The sequence below is a fragment of the Temnothorax curvispinosus genome, unplaced genomic scaffold (assembly GCF_003070985.1).
Source record: "Temnothorax curvispinosus isolate PA1 unplaced genomic scaffold, ASM307098v1 QBEX01002454.1, whole genome shotgun sequence".
Classification (NCBI taxonomy): Eukaryota; Metazoa; Arthropoda; class Insecta; order Hymenoptera; family Formicidae; genus Temnothorax; species Temnothorax curvispinosus.
Window position 1 is genome coordinate 448000 of NW_020212234.1, and position 15814 is coordinate 463813.

Below are 15814 nucleotides of genomic sequence, written 5' to 3' on the forward strand. Positions count from 1 at the left end.
AAAATTCTTTATCAAACCAATTTGTTTTTTCAACAACTAAAATAAATGCACACTCGCTTCATATCTACCAATTAAGCAGAACTGTTTTCAATATTTCCATCCATATATCTCACAAATAAATTGCAAAAATGTTAATCAAATTATCGTAATTAATCGAATTAAATGAAGTTTTATTAAACAAATTGATTAATCAACTGCTTGAAAGGCGGTTCTTTCTTTAATTATTAAATTAGTTTGCCACCGGCTTTCGTTTCGTCTTCAATCAACCGATGCGAGTAATCGTAACAAATCCGAGAAACGAGCCAATCGTGGGTCGATGAATTTATTATCGTGGTATAGCACCGGCCATAATAAAATTCATGATACCAGCTAGTCGTAGCGTAAATTCGTTGCCGTATAGCTTAACCGTTGTATAAACAGGGCGCATTGCATGCACCAAGAGAGAGAAGAGGGGGAGAAAAAGAAAGAGCAGCCGAAAGAGAACTATTGCACCTGTGCGATAACGAAGTAACGAATACACGAACATATAGCGAATAGGATCTCGACCGAGCACAAACTCCGATGATTTCCGCGTATTTCACGCGGAATTTCGCATTAAAGATCAATAGTTAACGAGCTATTTGCTATAATTATTCAGTCGCTAACCGCATCGGCATCCAGTGCGCCGCATCGTTATGCCGTCCGTGTATGCGTGTTCTCGTATTTCCGTTCGTTCATTCATTCGCAATGAATTTCCTTATATTTCAGTGTATCAATTAGAGGTAGCCGATAAACACGCGCACAACCCACGGAGAACAATAATATAGTTTGCCCGGCGGGAATATTATTTATCAGAGTATTCGTACAAAAATTAATAAACTAATTTCTTTATTTCGAATGTAAAAAAGCGAAGAACTTTCGATGGAAAAAAACAATTACAAAACACCCCGGGCATTGTCGTTACGTTCTGCTAGCTAAATTTAAGCGAATCTCGAGCATTTCGTCGAGAAAAACATCAAGAGTCGAATAACAAAGAAAATAAAGAAAGGGATGGAGATGTTAATCAAAAGAAGGCGTTGAAAAGCGCGACATCGCGCGAGCTAATCGAGACCCCGTAGACGCTATGAAAGTTCGACGAGAGGCGACGGCTCGTGCAGGAAAAGGGATAACTGAAGGCAATGATCGAACGTGGCGTGACCCGGCAAATTACTGTCACTCGAGGTAATTTCAGCGTAATCGCCTCTTCCATTCCATTTACCGCGTCTAAAGCGAAATTTACCTTTCGAGCGTATCCGAGGCGAGAGAGCGTCCGTCGAAAATACATCACGCGCGCGCGCGCAATAGCGAAATAATTCGCCAGCAGACACCGGATACGTGATTCTATCCATCTTTATCTACACAAGTTGCAATTTATATTGACGTGCATTTTTTACGCATCTGCTCTTTTCTCTTTGAGTTTAACTCGCGATTACTATATAATACGGCGCAATCGAATTTGCGATCATTTTATGAAGTAAAAATTAATTTTTAGTTTATGAATATATACGTATAATGAACAACACTGTAAAAAAATTTTGTAAAATTACAACTATTATAGTGGGTAATTTTGAGACCCACTAATAGTTGTAATTATACAATATAATGGTTGTAATTTTACAAAATTACAGTACGGAAGGAAAAAGTAATTTTATATTATAATTACACAAATTAAAAATGTGTGGAAATTTACACCTATTATAGTGGGTCTCAAAATTACCTGTAATTTTACAAAATTTTTTTACAGTGAAAAGTACATTTAAAACATATTCTGGACTTATTAATATATCAATTTATGGCATAGTTAGCGAAATAACGTTGATTTCATTAACGTAATTATATTAGCAAAATTAAGTAGACATCAATGATTCAGATAAAAATTCTTGTTATATCCAGAACTTTATGCGAGTGATTGCGAAGGACCTAAACAACTGTACAACCAACAAAATCGACTTGATAAAAATGAAAATTCTCTGTATTCTCCCAGCTTTCTTTTCGTCGTCCTGCAAAACTCGGTACGTTCATCCTGTGCATTCACTCGAAAATATATACGTATAGCACTTACATTGGACACATTGTAGCTGCTGTATTGCTCTTTGGGGCTGCCGCTGCCGTTCTGCTCGCACTGCTTGTTCTTGAAGGCTCGGTAATTCTCTCGGAGCTGTTTGCCGTACTGGAACACAAAGCGGAGTGGACACTGTTAATGCGCGAGCGTTGCAGGTCGCAGGATGCGCGCGACGGGGGCAAACGCGTCGCGCGTCTAACCGATTGCTACGCTCCGGGCGCATCATAACATCCGAGGCCGATAAAGCGTACGGGTAAAAAAAACTGCACCTACGATTTGCATAATTTTACACGCGTCACTTTGTCGCAGAGCGCCGGTCGACCGGCCGGCCGGTCGGCTAGCGCGTGCTGCCCAGCTGTGCGAGGCGGACCGTCGCGCCAATCGATACCTTGCTCCGCCGAGAGGTATCGCGCTCGCGCCTAGATAAATTCAACGTTGCTATACGCGGACAGAATACGAAAGTACCACCCGACTTTTCCCGATTTCTCCGACAATTAAATTCCTCTACCCTCGGCTTTTTTGGGAAGCGTGAAGCTCTAAATGTAATTACCATATTTTGGGAAGAATTTGAAGTGAAAAGACAAAGAGAATAAAAAGACCAACGTAGAAAAAAAATAATTTAACAATTAGAAATCAACTTAATCGCACGCTCTCGGATAAAAGTTATTTTTCGCAATTTTTCCATCGTGATTTTTATGTAACGTGTTTTATAGTGTCTCAAATAATGTTGAAACATGAATAAATGTCGTGCTGAGAATCTATTTTTCGAGCAACAAGATTAGCGATATTCAATTTTCAACTCGAACAGTAATCCTACTTCTTGCAAACAGCTTGTGAATGCAAGAGAAATATTCGATCCAAAACTTTTTAAAATCGATTCTTTTTGAGAAGTGTCTATGCTTCGTAGGCAACGATAAGATTTCGTGATTGAATCAAATGTAATCCGTGTGAGCTTCTCTAAGCTCCTTATACCGCCCACGTGCTAAAGCATAGTCATTTAAAGCAAGGCTGACTTATGAATGAAGCTTACTAGCTTGCTCAACTCGGAGATCCTATACTATAAATTCATTTATTAAACAAAAAATTGCTACTAATTTTAAATTTAAATATATTACAACGAAAACATTATTTAAAAAATTATAAAACATTTCTTAATTGATTCCAAACAAATTTTGTTTAATTTAACTTTAATTTAACAGACTTTATAGTTTTAGTTTTAGATTTAGTTGTAAGATATTTAATATCAAAAAATAAAGATCAAATTTCAGTTTTTAATGAAAAGTCCACCAAAGAACTTTATTCTGGAAAAGCAAAGAGAATTTCGACAAGAAAATGAGAAATGTGTATACGCACTTCGTGCACGAGCAAGTATGTGTCAACCGCGGAATGAGACGAACGTGGACGCGAAAAACGAGACGAGACAAGACAGGAGGTACAGACGGTGCCACGTGAAATAATGACGGTGAACGTGTGCATAACCGTAGACCCAGCAGTGGTATAACCATCGTATCGACCCACAAGACAGTCGGGCGCATCCATGCTCGACTGACTGTTCACGCACACGCGCGCCCACCCATACACGCAAGCGTAAATTGCTCGTGACGTGCACGGCACACACACGCATACACGCATAGTGGTACTAATATACCAATGCGGGCTGTAGCTTGCACCGTGGTACGAAAATTATCCCGGCGAGCTTTGCGACCGGCGAGAACTCGCTTAGCAACAACAAAAATAAACTCGCTCTTTCGAACTTTTGTACTAACGCATATGTTAAACTTCTCGAGTAGTGTAAGAGCGGCGTGTATCTTGTATCCTCGGCATCCTATAAACTTTCATTTAACTTCACTAAAAAATTATCATTAACAAAATCGCTAGGTCAATTACTTTCATTTAACGATACTATAAAATTTTAAGAAAATATAAACAATTCTACATATTACCATATATGTCTGCAATAAATATTCTGTTGACTAAAAACGTGAATACCCGTTTGTGTCATTGATCGTCTCGTCGCGCACATTCTAGCTTGACACTTTCGCCGGAAGCGAAAGAATTTACGCGAAGACCGGGATTCGTCGCTTTCGCGTTTCCAGGAGCCAGGAGCGTGATCGAGGTGGATGCGAAGATGAAGGGCGGCGCGGCGACTAATTGAAGGCGGCCCTGGAGTATTGCTGGCGCGCGCGCTCGCGTTTGGAGAGATAATTACGTAATTCAATTATTCGCAAACGCAGACGGGAAACGCGCCGACGAGGAACGCGGCAAGGCACGAATGTATGCTAACGTTAATCAGCGATAGAGTAACGGAGAGCGATAACGAGGCATACGGGTTCTAAGTAAACGAAAGATAATGCCCGCGCGTCGAATTCCTCGATATCGCAAAATCACGTTCCCGGTGATACGGAGCTATATTGATTAAAAGCTGCTGAAAAGTTGCCCCGCGCGCGAGTTGGTCACGAGAGAAATTCCCCTTGTAATTGAATGACCGTGCAGGTTAGCGCGACTCATTCTTAGGATCTTTCTTGTCGCAGGTAATTATAATTCTCGGAACGCAAAGAAACTCCGTAAGGCTAGAGATACGTGTAATCGTGTAGAAAGCGATCCGGTATTTGCGGCTTAACTTCATCCGCTCTTATCGCTTTACGATTTATTCACTTTCTCATTATCGTCGTTATCGTTTCACGACGGGCAATAACCGGGACTTCATGTCAAATGACAATATTTTATTTATGATTGTAAGCGAATGGCAATATTTTTGCGATCGCTATATATTTTTCGTCTTGTTAGGAATCTGGTTTTGAATTAATTTGACTGGTTATGCGCGGGAGCATATTTTAGTCTTATATTATATATTTATAGATATTATATTAATAAATCTATTAATATCCTTTTTTTCTACTTTAATGAATTTTCGCGTGGTCGATTTAGCTACAGATATAACATTAATACTATAAACGTATTTCAAATCTTCACACAAAGAATCCTGAAATAAGTTACCGTGACATCCTTTATCTTGAACTCCACCCCTCGCAAATTAACGATGGCGAATCCGAGCCTTATACTTAGACTTCACAGACTTCCAGTGAGATGAATCGAAGTCCGCGAAGAAATATGACGAGGAGGAAGAATGACGTAGAAACAAAGGAAGCACAAAAGGGTACGGGCAAGAGTGTCAATGTCTTCTCAATCAAAGCGTATCCTGCAGATTTCTCCGAGCCTACTCGTTCATTTATTCTCTTTTTCCTACTCTTTTTCCTCCCTCTATCTCTATCGCTCTTCCTTAACCTTCCGCCTTCCCAACTCTTCTCGTTCGCCGCATCTCATCAGACTCCTAGCTTTTTCTCGGATGAAAGAGTTACAAAGGTCTCACTGAGACACGTATAAGTACTACCTTAGTGCCGTTACCGACCAAGACCGTCTCGTCCTTTTCCCTTCGGATAAAAGGCGGAGCCGAGAAACAGAGAGAAAGAGAAAGAGAGAGTAACGACGGTAAATGACGGAGCGAAGCGAGAGACGCCGAGAGCCGGAGAAAAGAGAAGAGTACATAGTAGATCCAGAGCGGGTAGATAGGTAGATAGGCTGACAAGAGACGCAGACAGGCATGGACGACCAACGAGGCCGATAAACACTAGGCAAGTCTGGCTTGCCTATACCCGTCGACGGCCACGGTAGTATAGGCGCATGGCTCGAGGGATCCCCGTGGATGAATCGGTTGAGTTACAATTCTCTGGCGCAAGGGTCCCCAAATTACATCCCGGTAGATGAGTTGGCTATTCGAGCCCAGCCAGCGCGAGCGTTACTCGGAATGAAGATAAGTCATGACGATAATGATCGTGACGGCAAAAGAAAACACTTACGAGAAACAGCAGTGTAAATTAAACAATATCGTCGAGATCGAAATCGCTAATTAAATTAATTAAATGAGAAAATTAAATTCAATGAAAATCAATTATAAGATTTTGGTTTTATGGTTATGAAGCGCGAAATACGTAAAACGTCATTTAAAATTCTGTTTCTTCCCGTAAATACATCATTTAGCTTTCAATATTCCATTTTAGTTTCAGAATATATTCATAGCTGCCGGAAGACAGGATACTTGTTACTTTTTTTTTTAATTCTTAATTTGCTCCGCGAGCATGATTATCACTCCGCAAACGATACAGCGATGATAATATGCCGTGCCCGAACTCCACTTCCTGGAGACCAGCCAGACTGGAGTGACGGTCTGAGCAGCCACTTCAGGTTGAGGAAGAATAGGCCCGTAAAGAGTAGCGTAATAGGGAGTAGGCGGCCGTATTCTAAAGTCTCTCTTTCTCTCTCTTTTCCTTCGACGAAACTGCCAATCGCGCGTTGCTAGCGCACACCGTTACCAGCCACGAGTTACTTCGCGGTGAGCACTTGGACTAGAGCGAAAGAACGAGAGAAAGAAAGAAGAAGAGAAAAGACAAAGGCTGTCCGCGCTCGAATATAAACCGATTATATCAGCGACGATGAGAAAAGAGAGCCCCGGTGTCTCAATTTTTGTAAAAAAAAAGGAAGGTAAAAAAAAGTGCACCGTGTCAGTACCACGACTTGTCTAAAAGAGGAAGAAAAGAAATTTAGCCATGCGAAACGTGCTGAAGCTGCGTGGTATAGTGTGTATATACGCATGTCGACAAGAGTGAAGCGTTCGTCTCTCTCCGTTAAACACGAACCGCGCGCGAGTCACGCAACTTCTTTGAACTTCAACCAAGTTTCGACATTCGACGTCGACGCGAACGCGGGCGCGGTAAGAATGGGGAGGAACGGAAAGAAAATAAGGCTCATTATACCCGGCTCCATCACAGACCTAATGATACCCACGGCCCGTCCGCAGAGGGATGATCACGTCGTGAAGGAAGAGCCGAGAGTCGAATAAGAAGACGCGGAATCGTCTGGGAAACGAACATTGTAGCGAAACGTTATTATCCTCGCCGCAAATTTAAGTACCTGTTTCTCCGGTTGATATTAGCTTTCTACTTATAAATTGAAGCGATTATTTACTGATGGTCATTTGTAATACTCTCCGTATCATTAATCTTCAATTATACACTTTCTACGTGTATAATTCTCCGCCAACATTCGTTGCAATTCTAATCGATATAGCGAAGAATACACTTTAGGTAATGATACATTTCCGTTCGGGCGAGCAACAATTTCGTTCAACTGGTTCTTCCATTGATGTATTCACTCCGAAACTGTTCGCGATGCACTCGAATCTCCGTACTACGCTGTATTCTTCAAATAGATAACGACAATACGGAGTGAGAGGAAGAGGAATCACCCTGCTTACCTTAGCGAGTCTCATGGCTGTGAGCCAGCAGGTGCGCGATTTTTCGTTCTCGAATGTAATGACCTTGATCCCGGGCTCCCCAGCCTCCGTGTCTTCGGCCTCGGCGTTGCTGTTCGGCCTTAGGCAGGCGCCCCACTCGAAGGGTGCGCCAAAAACCCGCTTCGCGTTCGGTATCCTGTAGACGTTGTAGTCCGACAAGTGCGCGAGTGTGATTAGGTGTTCGCTGTCCTGCAACAAAAACGACGACACACCTTCGTAAAAAATTTGCCCGAAAGTATCCAATTTAAAATAGACCGCAAAAAATAACTGAAGCGCTCAAAAAACTTAATGAATTATTACGAGAAATTATTTCCTACCCTGTGTTACAATATTTTTGCGTTGAAAACTCGAATTGTGCAACATTGTACACTATTAGTACTTTAACTTCCCTCGAAAATATGTTTGTAACCCGCAATTACGAACAAGGTAACAAAACAAAAACTCATTCGACAATTCTCAGTGTGATTATTGTATATATTGAATGGACAATAAGAGAGAACAAACAAAAATCATCGGCTATATTTTCAACGATCGTAAGACTATCAGTATAATAATTGATCACAGTATGACCAACAAGTCTTTAAGGTTGCGGTTGAGCTGACCATAGTGATCTTCCCTTTGGAGCAATACGAACAAAGTAGTATAAGTGTATCCACGAGTTGCCCGCGTGCAAAAACCGTCGCGAAGATACCTTCTTCTCTCCCAATAGATTCTCTCGTTCTGTCGAGTCTTCCTGGGAGTCCTCGTCGGATTCAGCAGAAAACTTTCTTTCGCAACGTCGTCGGGAATCGCGGAGGCAATTTATTATAACGGCGGGACAATTTTTACGGCAGCATGCCGGCGCACCGCACCGCGCGTCGCGCAGGAAGCGCTACGGCGACGACAGCTCTTATCGCGGAGTCACCATTATTTGCCTGCAGCGGAGACCGAGAAAGTCGCGTTTGTCAAGTGATTTCCGGCAAATATTCATAGACGTTGGGTGCGTTCGGCATTCTTTAAACGAAACGCGTCAAGGTTGCGTGCGGTCGCTCGTCCGGAAAGCGCGCTTTCCGTCTCCCGGCGACGTTTCACAAATTAAAAAATTAATAACCTTGTCTTAATTTCTTAAAATATATTTCACTCGACATAAAAAATGCTGCCAGAATTAAAACTAGAAGTTTGTAAAAAATAAGAGCCTATGTATTAAAATAATATTTTACCTCTTCCTTTCGTATGACAATAATAATTAAATTAATAATGATCCTTTTGGATAACATTGTGTTTTTTGCGTGTGCTGTTTCAAGTTGCGTTAAAAAAATGCGCGATTTTTATTATTAAATAAGATTATGAGTGGCAACGAAGAAACAGCAAACTAGTGTATTATTATGTACAGTCGTCCTTCTTTAGCATTTTTATATATTAATTTTCTTTTTTAATATTATACTTCCTTGCTTCCAATAATGCGGCACGCACTACTTCGAGCTGCATGGCAGACCTAAGTAATTAAATAAAATTACCAACGTTAACCAGAGGAACAGTGGATTAGCGTAAATAACGAGATGCGTGCACGACGCCCCGGCATCTAACAATTTCACGCGCAGTCGGTGTCACAGCGCTTTTATATTTAACTCGGCGTGTACTATCGCAAGAGGTACCACGTCCACGTTGTTCTACTCTCTGACCTTTATCCGCTTATCGGCACCTGTACGATAAGCGGCCAATCGTGAAATATCGACCGATCGATTTTCAAAAATCACCTCGCATAATCTTGCTACGTTTCCTGGCGTGTCATGAACTTTCTAATAATAACGAGTATTATGCATGTATACGTATATACGTACTTTTGCGAGTATTTGAATATTCTTTCAATACTGTAGTCTTAATTCAAGAGCGAGAATAATTATCCGATGGTTGCGCGAACGTATCCTCTTCTAAATTATACAAAATAAGCATCAAAATCTTGCCTTATTTAATCATTATATATTAATATATGAGAATAATTGTTCAATTTTCATTATTTCTTCTTTTAAAAAAAACATTATGCGGCACATCTCTCGAGAGAGGCGTTTCTCTCATTTGTTCGTGCCGCGTTATGAGACAGGGTGCGGTTGGTCAGGGACTCGCAGGCCTCTCCGCAGAAAATCCTGTTGGCCGTGGTCGCCACCGTGCTTCGTGCGACGATGATGCTGCTGCTGCTGCTGATGCTGCTGCTGCTGTTGCTGCTGCGCAAGCATTCGTCACGCGTGCACAAACAGACGGATAAGACAAGGGGGAGGGGGAGGAGTGTGTGTAAGAGGCGCAGAGCGCGAGATAGCGGCGGGACCGTTGCAATACGGCTCAGCAAATATTTGACGATTAGCTCGGTTGCACTCTGTATATCGCGGGGCTGCGTTAACGGTTACATAACTATTATCCAGCTAACCATGGAATTACGGGCGAAAGCGAACGGGAGAAGGATGAAAAGGCAGAAAGGTAGTAGTTAAACAGGCTACAAGGGTAGTGCACAGTACTTAACTGAAAATAAACAGACGTGCGTAACATCAAGCGTAAAGAATATGTGTGGAAATAGAAAGGGGGGGAAGAGAGAGAGGGGAAAAAGAGCGACAAAAAGAATACGGGAAAACCCGGTGATATTCTTCGTATTCTTATATATATACGCGAGTAAATTACCCACGTGAGATTTGCATGCCTACGCGCGCATACAGCCTCGCTTCGCTCCGCTCCGCTTCTTTTGGCGAGCGCCATAATTCTGACACGTGTAAACCGTTGTCATATGCATATCAGACGCGCCCGTCACGTCCCGTGATCGATCGCGAGCAGTAATCTCTTGGGGATCGTGTCTCTACACGTGCAGGAGATAAAAATACACGTCAAAACACGAGCGAATTAATAGCGATGTTAGACGGAGGCGGATTGGCGATTGAGGTGAGAAGGAAAGAGAGCCCTGGAGCCCGTTTTCGGTACCGTTTCGGTCACGCTATTGTAAAACGTTAATGAAAAGATGTAGCCAAGATCGTTACAATTAAAGATATTTTTTATCGCGTGTAATTTGAGATACTAATTCTTTTTCTTAATTATTATAATTACTACTTAAAACTGCACATAGTATAATAATACTATTTATAAAGTAAATTACTCATTTCTTCGAACGAGTATTCACTTCAGGACTGTTGTAACTTTGAGTACAACAATTCGCAATGGAGATCGAATACATCTCCATTGCAAAATCGTGTCGAGACATTGGCAAGCGCTTTATGATCTGCATACCTCAAGTCGATGTCAGCATATATTGCGCATATTGATCTCCCGAGTAGCCAATGGCCGTTACTCGAACGTGAAAAGAAAGTAGAATAGTCGAAGAGACTTCTTTATCATACGTTCTGTTATTTTAGCGATTCGCAATATGGTCTATGATAATCGTGCATCGGTATGAATTTTATATGTTTCTCGCATTCATACCGACTTATTATTATCGTTATTATTCTTTATCGTCATTATCACAGCAGTAAAAACAATGGGAATTGCATCATAAGCTAAATAAAATTATTAAATCGCGTAATCTTAAGTGTACTTGAATAGCTATCAATTTTTATAAATCACATAATTTATTAAAGATTTATAAAGTATGAAAAATATTTTAAAATTTCGTAATTCATCAAAATACTTCTTACAAAATCTGACGACAGTTATACGGAAAAACTGCTGATACGGCAGGGGAGCGAAGAATAGGGAAGAAGGTAAAGATGCGAATCGGACGGAGAATCGACTCGAAATGGGCAGGAGAGGAAAGGGAGATCCAAGATGAAATCCGAGGATCCGAGATGAGACCTCAGACTTTTCTTTTTATAGGCGATACCTTGCCGTCGCAAAATCGACGATTCACCATGGCGAAAAAGTCTCGGTAACACGTCAACAAGCAGTATAATCAGTATATAAATAAGATACTACAGAGATGAGAGATCCGCGATAACCTCGCTAAATCTGTTCCTGTTTGTCGGTTTTTTTTTTATGCGCGGGAGCCAGGAGAGTTATTGGCGTTTCCGTCTACAGATACACGGCTTCGGAAACCAAACCGGTTTATAAATAATTCCAGAAGCACGCTCTCGCACATGATTAAAGGAAAAAAAAAGGAGAAAAATACACACGGCGGCAGCGCCCGAAGATGCCAATGGTCCGTGCAATCATTGCCGATAAATTTGGGTCCTGTGCACTCTCGTCCTTTCCACACATTCTCATAATTCTTTCCATCTTCATTCAAGGACATTTCGCGGTGAATCAACGATTTCGAGTCATCGTTTATTAATGACATTTTCTTGCCATAATAATTTCATAAATCATTTTATAATTTTTATTATTACATCCTTCATAGTCGCGCTGAGGACGAACTCTCGAGTCCGACCGAAGTTCGAACCGCATCCAGCGGTCGTTGGCCCGAAATGACATCGTTAAGTTGCCGCTCGCGTGGCAGTGAAAGGATTGACTCTAGGGCGGCGTTAGACCGGCGTTAGAGAACGGTGGAGAGGGAAAGAAAGAGAGAAGAGGACAGCGTACGATAGGTCAGGTTTTTCTGCCTCCGGAGGCGGCGGCGGAGAGATACGCCGTGCTGCAAGCCAATGAGGAAAGACAAGCGAGGAGAGACTGAGAGAGGATGCCCGAAGGTAGGGATGCAATAAGAGGCCTGCGTGCAATAGGCGCATTGAAAGTCCACGGAAAAGGCTTTCTCCTCGTGTCTCGTCCGTTTATTTGTTATACTCATTCCTCCAGATTTGAACTAAGCCCGCGGATTTAACAAGTTTGCAAAAATTGAAAAGCGAAAATTACAATATCTTTTCTTTAATTCTTTTATTTAATTTACAATATCTTGCTATCCGCGGAATGCGGAGAGTATAGATCGAATAAGCGTCTCATTTTGCCATTTTAAATCTTTGCTAAAAAAAATCACGCACAAATTGCGTTCGGCTTCTGGGCCGATACCGTCGCAACATGAAAGCTGAAATCAGGAGAGCGGCAAAAACGGAAAAGGATTATTCGTAACAGTGGAAGAAATAATCATTGATTATACATTGAGAAAATGTAGGCCACGCTCCCGACATCGGGCTGCGCTATGATTACGCTAATAATGCGAGAGCGTGTAACGGTAAGTATCCGTGAAAGGCGAGCTGGAGAGACAACGGCTCGAGTACTACTGTCGGGAAAAAGGAGAAGTGAATTGAGGAAGAAAGGAAGACGAAGGAAGAACGTGGAGGACAACCAGACTTCGACCTACAAGATGACTTGACTTCCTCGTGAGGTCCTTCATGCGCTTTCTGCCTTTTCTTCTCATTCCTTCCTTCCCTCCCTCTTGTCATCTCATCGTACTATCTCATCGATCGTTGAAATCACGATCGACGTGTTATTCCGTGACGTTAAGCTATATCGCTATGTTACATCGAATATCGCGTCATGTCCCCCGTGTAATATTAATAATGAAAAACAAATCCAGTGTAAGCTTTCAATGTCTAAAGGATTTTTACAAGCCAACTAGAAAACTTCTAATAGTGATCCTTCGCGAATTTTGGCACTTGCCGAAAAGTCTCGTCGGACCTTTCCCCTTCGACCTCTCGATAATCCGTCGAGCCAAGTCGAGGAGGAAACCTCGCGTGGACGTGCGCGGATCCAGACAGTCGCGCCTCTTTATTGGATTCGTTCTAATAGAATTTGCGTCGTCCGTGCGCGCGCACCTACAATGATGTCCGCTCTTGAATTTTAATGTCCGAAACGAACGCGAGGCAGGGAGCAATCCTCTCTCCCTTTCTCTCTCTTTTTTGAGCGGAGGGTTTTTTCTCATTTTTTCATACATAGTCTCCCCTTGGTCGAATTAAAATTCTGCCGCTTCGCTAGTGCGGATAATTAAATATTTGTTGTACGCGCGCGCATTGCGGCGTTCGCGTAATAAAATTTTCGCGTCACACAGTCACACTCGACGTTCGAGTCGAAGTTATCGAACAACCGTTATCGACAATGGACGATTTCGAAATGTCTAGCTGTCATCGAGTATAGAAATTTCTCTCTACAGCTTTTTCGTTTAAAATTACACTTAAAAGATATTTGACATTTTGGAGAATGCCAATTACGAGACATAAAACTCATTATATTCATCATTAACGATATGTTAATTTTTATCGCCATTTAAGATTAAAGTTACGAGCAATTTATTAAATTGTGATGCACTCCACTTAAGCGCATAACCCTGAATAATGAAGCAATAAATTCTGAGGATGATTTCATTTTCACTCTCTGCGTGATTTAATGAGCAAACGGTATTTCTCGATCTGAAATAGCATTTCATTGTGACAGTTGAATTTCTACTGCACTTAATTTCTGGGTATCTCCTTGGGCTAAGAAAAAGTAAGGACTTGGAATTGAACACGCAGACTCCGGCAACATGACGGTTACTTCGCGCCGTGCCCAGGGGCGTTATAGCGATTAAAAACGACGACGTGCGCGAAATCGAGGTCATCGTCGACTAATCTTTTTCTTTTTTATTTCTCGTTTTTTTCCTCTTTCTTTTTCTTTTACGTCTCGCGGCGCAAGACGTGCACCGGTAGACGGTAAAATGTGATGTAATTCGCAAGTTCCACTATACCTTGTTGTACCTCAGCCTTCCTGATGTCTATAATTTCGCGGCAAATTAAAGAGCCGCGTAACAAATAAGAAAAAGAATTATAAAAAGACATACTACGTAAACGCGGAGATGCGTTATTAAATTATTAATGCTTTTCGAGAGGACCGCCGATCATCGTATGCCAATTTCGCAACGATATATGCAGCAAGAAATAAAAAAATGCAAAAAATGCAAAAAAAATAAAGGAAATACAAAAGATTATTAACAATCCGTCTTGTTTCTAATCTCCAAATCTAAATTAATGATTAATAAGTTAATAATAATTTATTAACGACTAGGTAATAAATTTCCATCCTTCGAAATATCTCGGTGAAAAAAAACTCGACGGAGCTTTCGAAAGCCATTTCTTACAGACAGGAATTTGAAAAATTTGCTGTAAGATTTTACAGAAAAAAGGCAAAGAGATAAATGACTTTTCAGAGTTCATTAAATGCGAGACGAGTTGTGTCACCGGACAATATCTTTACCTCCATTAATTTTATTCACGCTACTCGCTTATCGCACTAACTGTAAATCGGCGTTAAACCAAATTTGAAAAAAAGAAAAGAACAAATTTCCCGTCTGCTTTGTCCATTTTTTATTAGCGATGACAAGAACATTACCAATCTTCAAGAATACAATAACAGTGAAAAGGGGAACGAGAGAAAGAAAAAGAGAGAACGTATGCGGAAGAGAGAGAAGCTAAATCTGAGTATACGCGATACGTTGCACATAAAGTTGATTAATGTATCATATCTCGATGGAAAAAGAAGGAGAGAGAAGAGAGGACGGGGATTGGATTAAGGAAGCCAGCGAGGCGGGCATACTGGACACGAGTCATGAGTCCCGATTGTGAAAACCGGTAGCTAAATCGACTCCTCACCTCCTCGCGCTCGAGGATCCTCGAACGATGGGAGTGAAACTCGGTGTATGCGGCTCGCGAGCAAGTCGGTCAGATTAGACAGCGGCGACAGTGATTCTCAAAGCAAAATGACAGAGACATTCTAAAAATGAATGCCGGCAACTCTGAACATTACATTCAGTTCAACAGTACAGTCGCTAGAACTCAGATAGATTTAATTTTCACATACACGGAGATGGTATATGATGCCAACTGTCGCGGTTTTATTGTTGCAAGCAAATATCATTAATTCCGCATGTTCATTGAATCATCCGGTCGTATAAATTGCATCCTCGTTTTTGTAAAACGGAGAAAGAGACGCTCGAAAAACGTTTCATATACTACTGAAAGTCAAATGAATTAAACAAAACCAAATTTAAAAAACGCAGAAGTTGCATTTTATGCATTCGAAAAATGCAAAGTAAATTCGCCGAACTGAATTTTGCCGAACGCACAAAATTAATTCGCTGAATCCGATCATGCGATTTCTCAGGAAATCCCGAGTTGCATCAAGCGCTGCAACGACGACGCGCCGCGCCGGCGTAGCGACGGATCGCTGTTTGTCCCACGAGAAGTGCATTGATCATCCGAGAGTTAAGTTTGGATTTATGCGAGTTAATACACTTTGGCGCGGCTTCAAGCGACTTCCAGCGATGGCGAGGTGAATCACGGCAGTGCTCCCCGAAGTACGTTAATAAACGTCCTAGTCCTTAATCACATCAGCAAATGAAGGCCGCATTCTAACTCGCATTTATCTCGTTTGGAGATACTCCAATTTATAACTTTCAGAAATCTGTCATATTTTGCAACTAACAACTCTCTACAAAATTTCCATTCATAAATACTATTGCACGATAATTT

The 15814-nt window shown here is 41.5% G+C and overlaps 1 protein-coding gene across 8 annotated transcripts in view; it reads right to left on the bottom strand.

The window, feature by feature from the left end:
- Window positions 1-15814, bottom strand: part of LOC112451706 (growth factor receptor-bound protein 14-like) — a 246693-nt gene that overhangs the window by 35083 nt on the left and 195796 nt on the right. For all 8 annotated transcript variants that reach the window (XM_025011510.1, XM_025011512.1, XM_025011508.1 and 5 more), the window contains 2 exons: window positions 7392-7619; window positions 2081-2188 (listed from right to left, as the gene is read on the bottom strand). In XM_025011510.1, the coding sequence (XP_024867278.1) occupies window positions 2081-2188; window positions 7392-7619 (336 nt within the window). The remainder of the gene's footprint in view (window positions 1-2080; window positions 2189-7391; window positions 7620-15814) is intronic.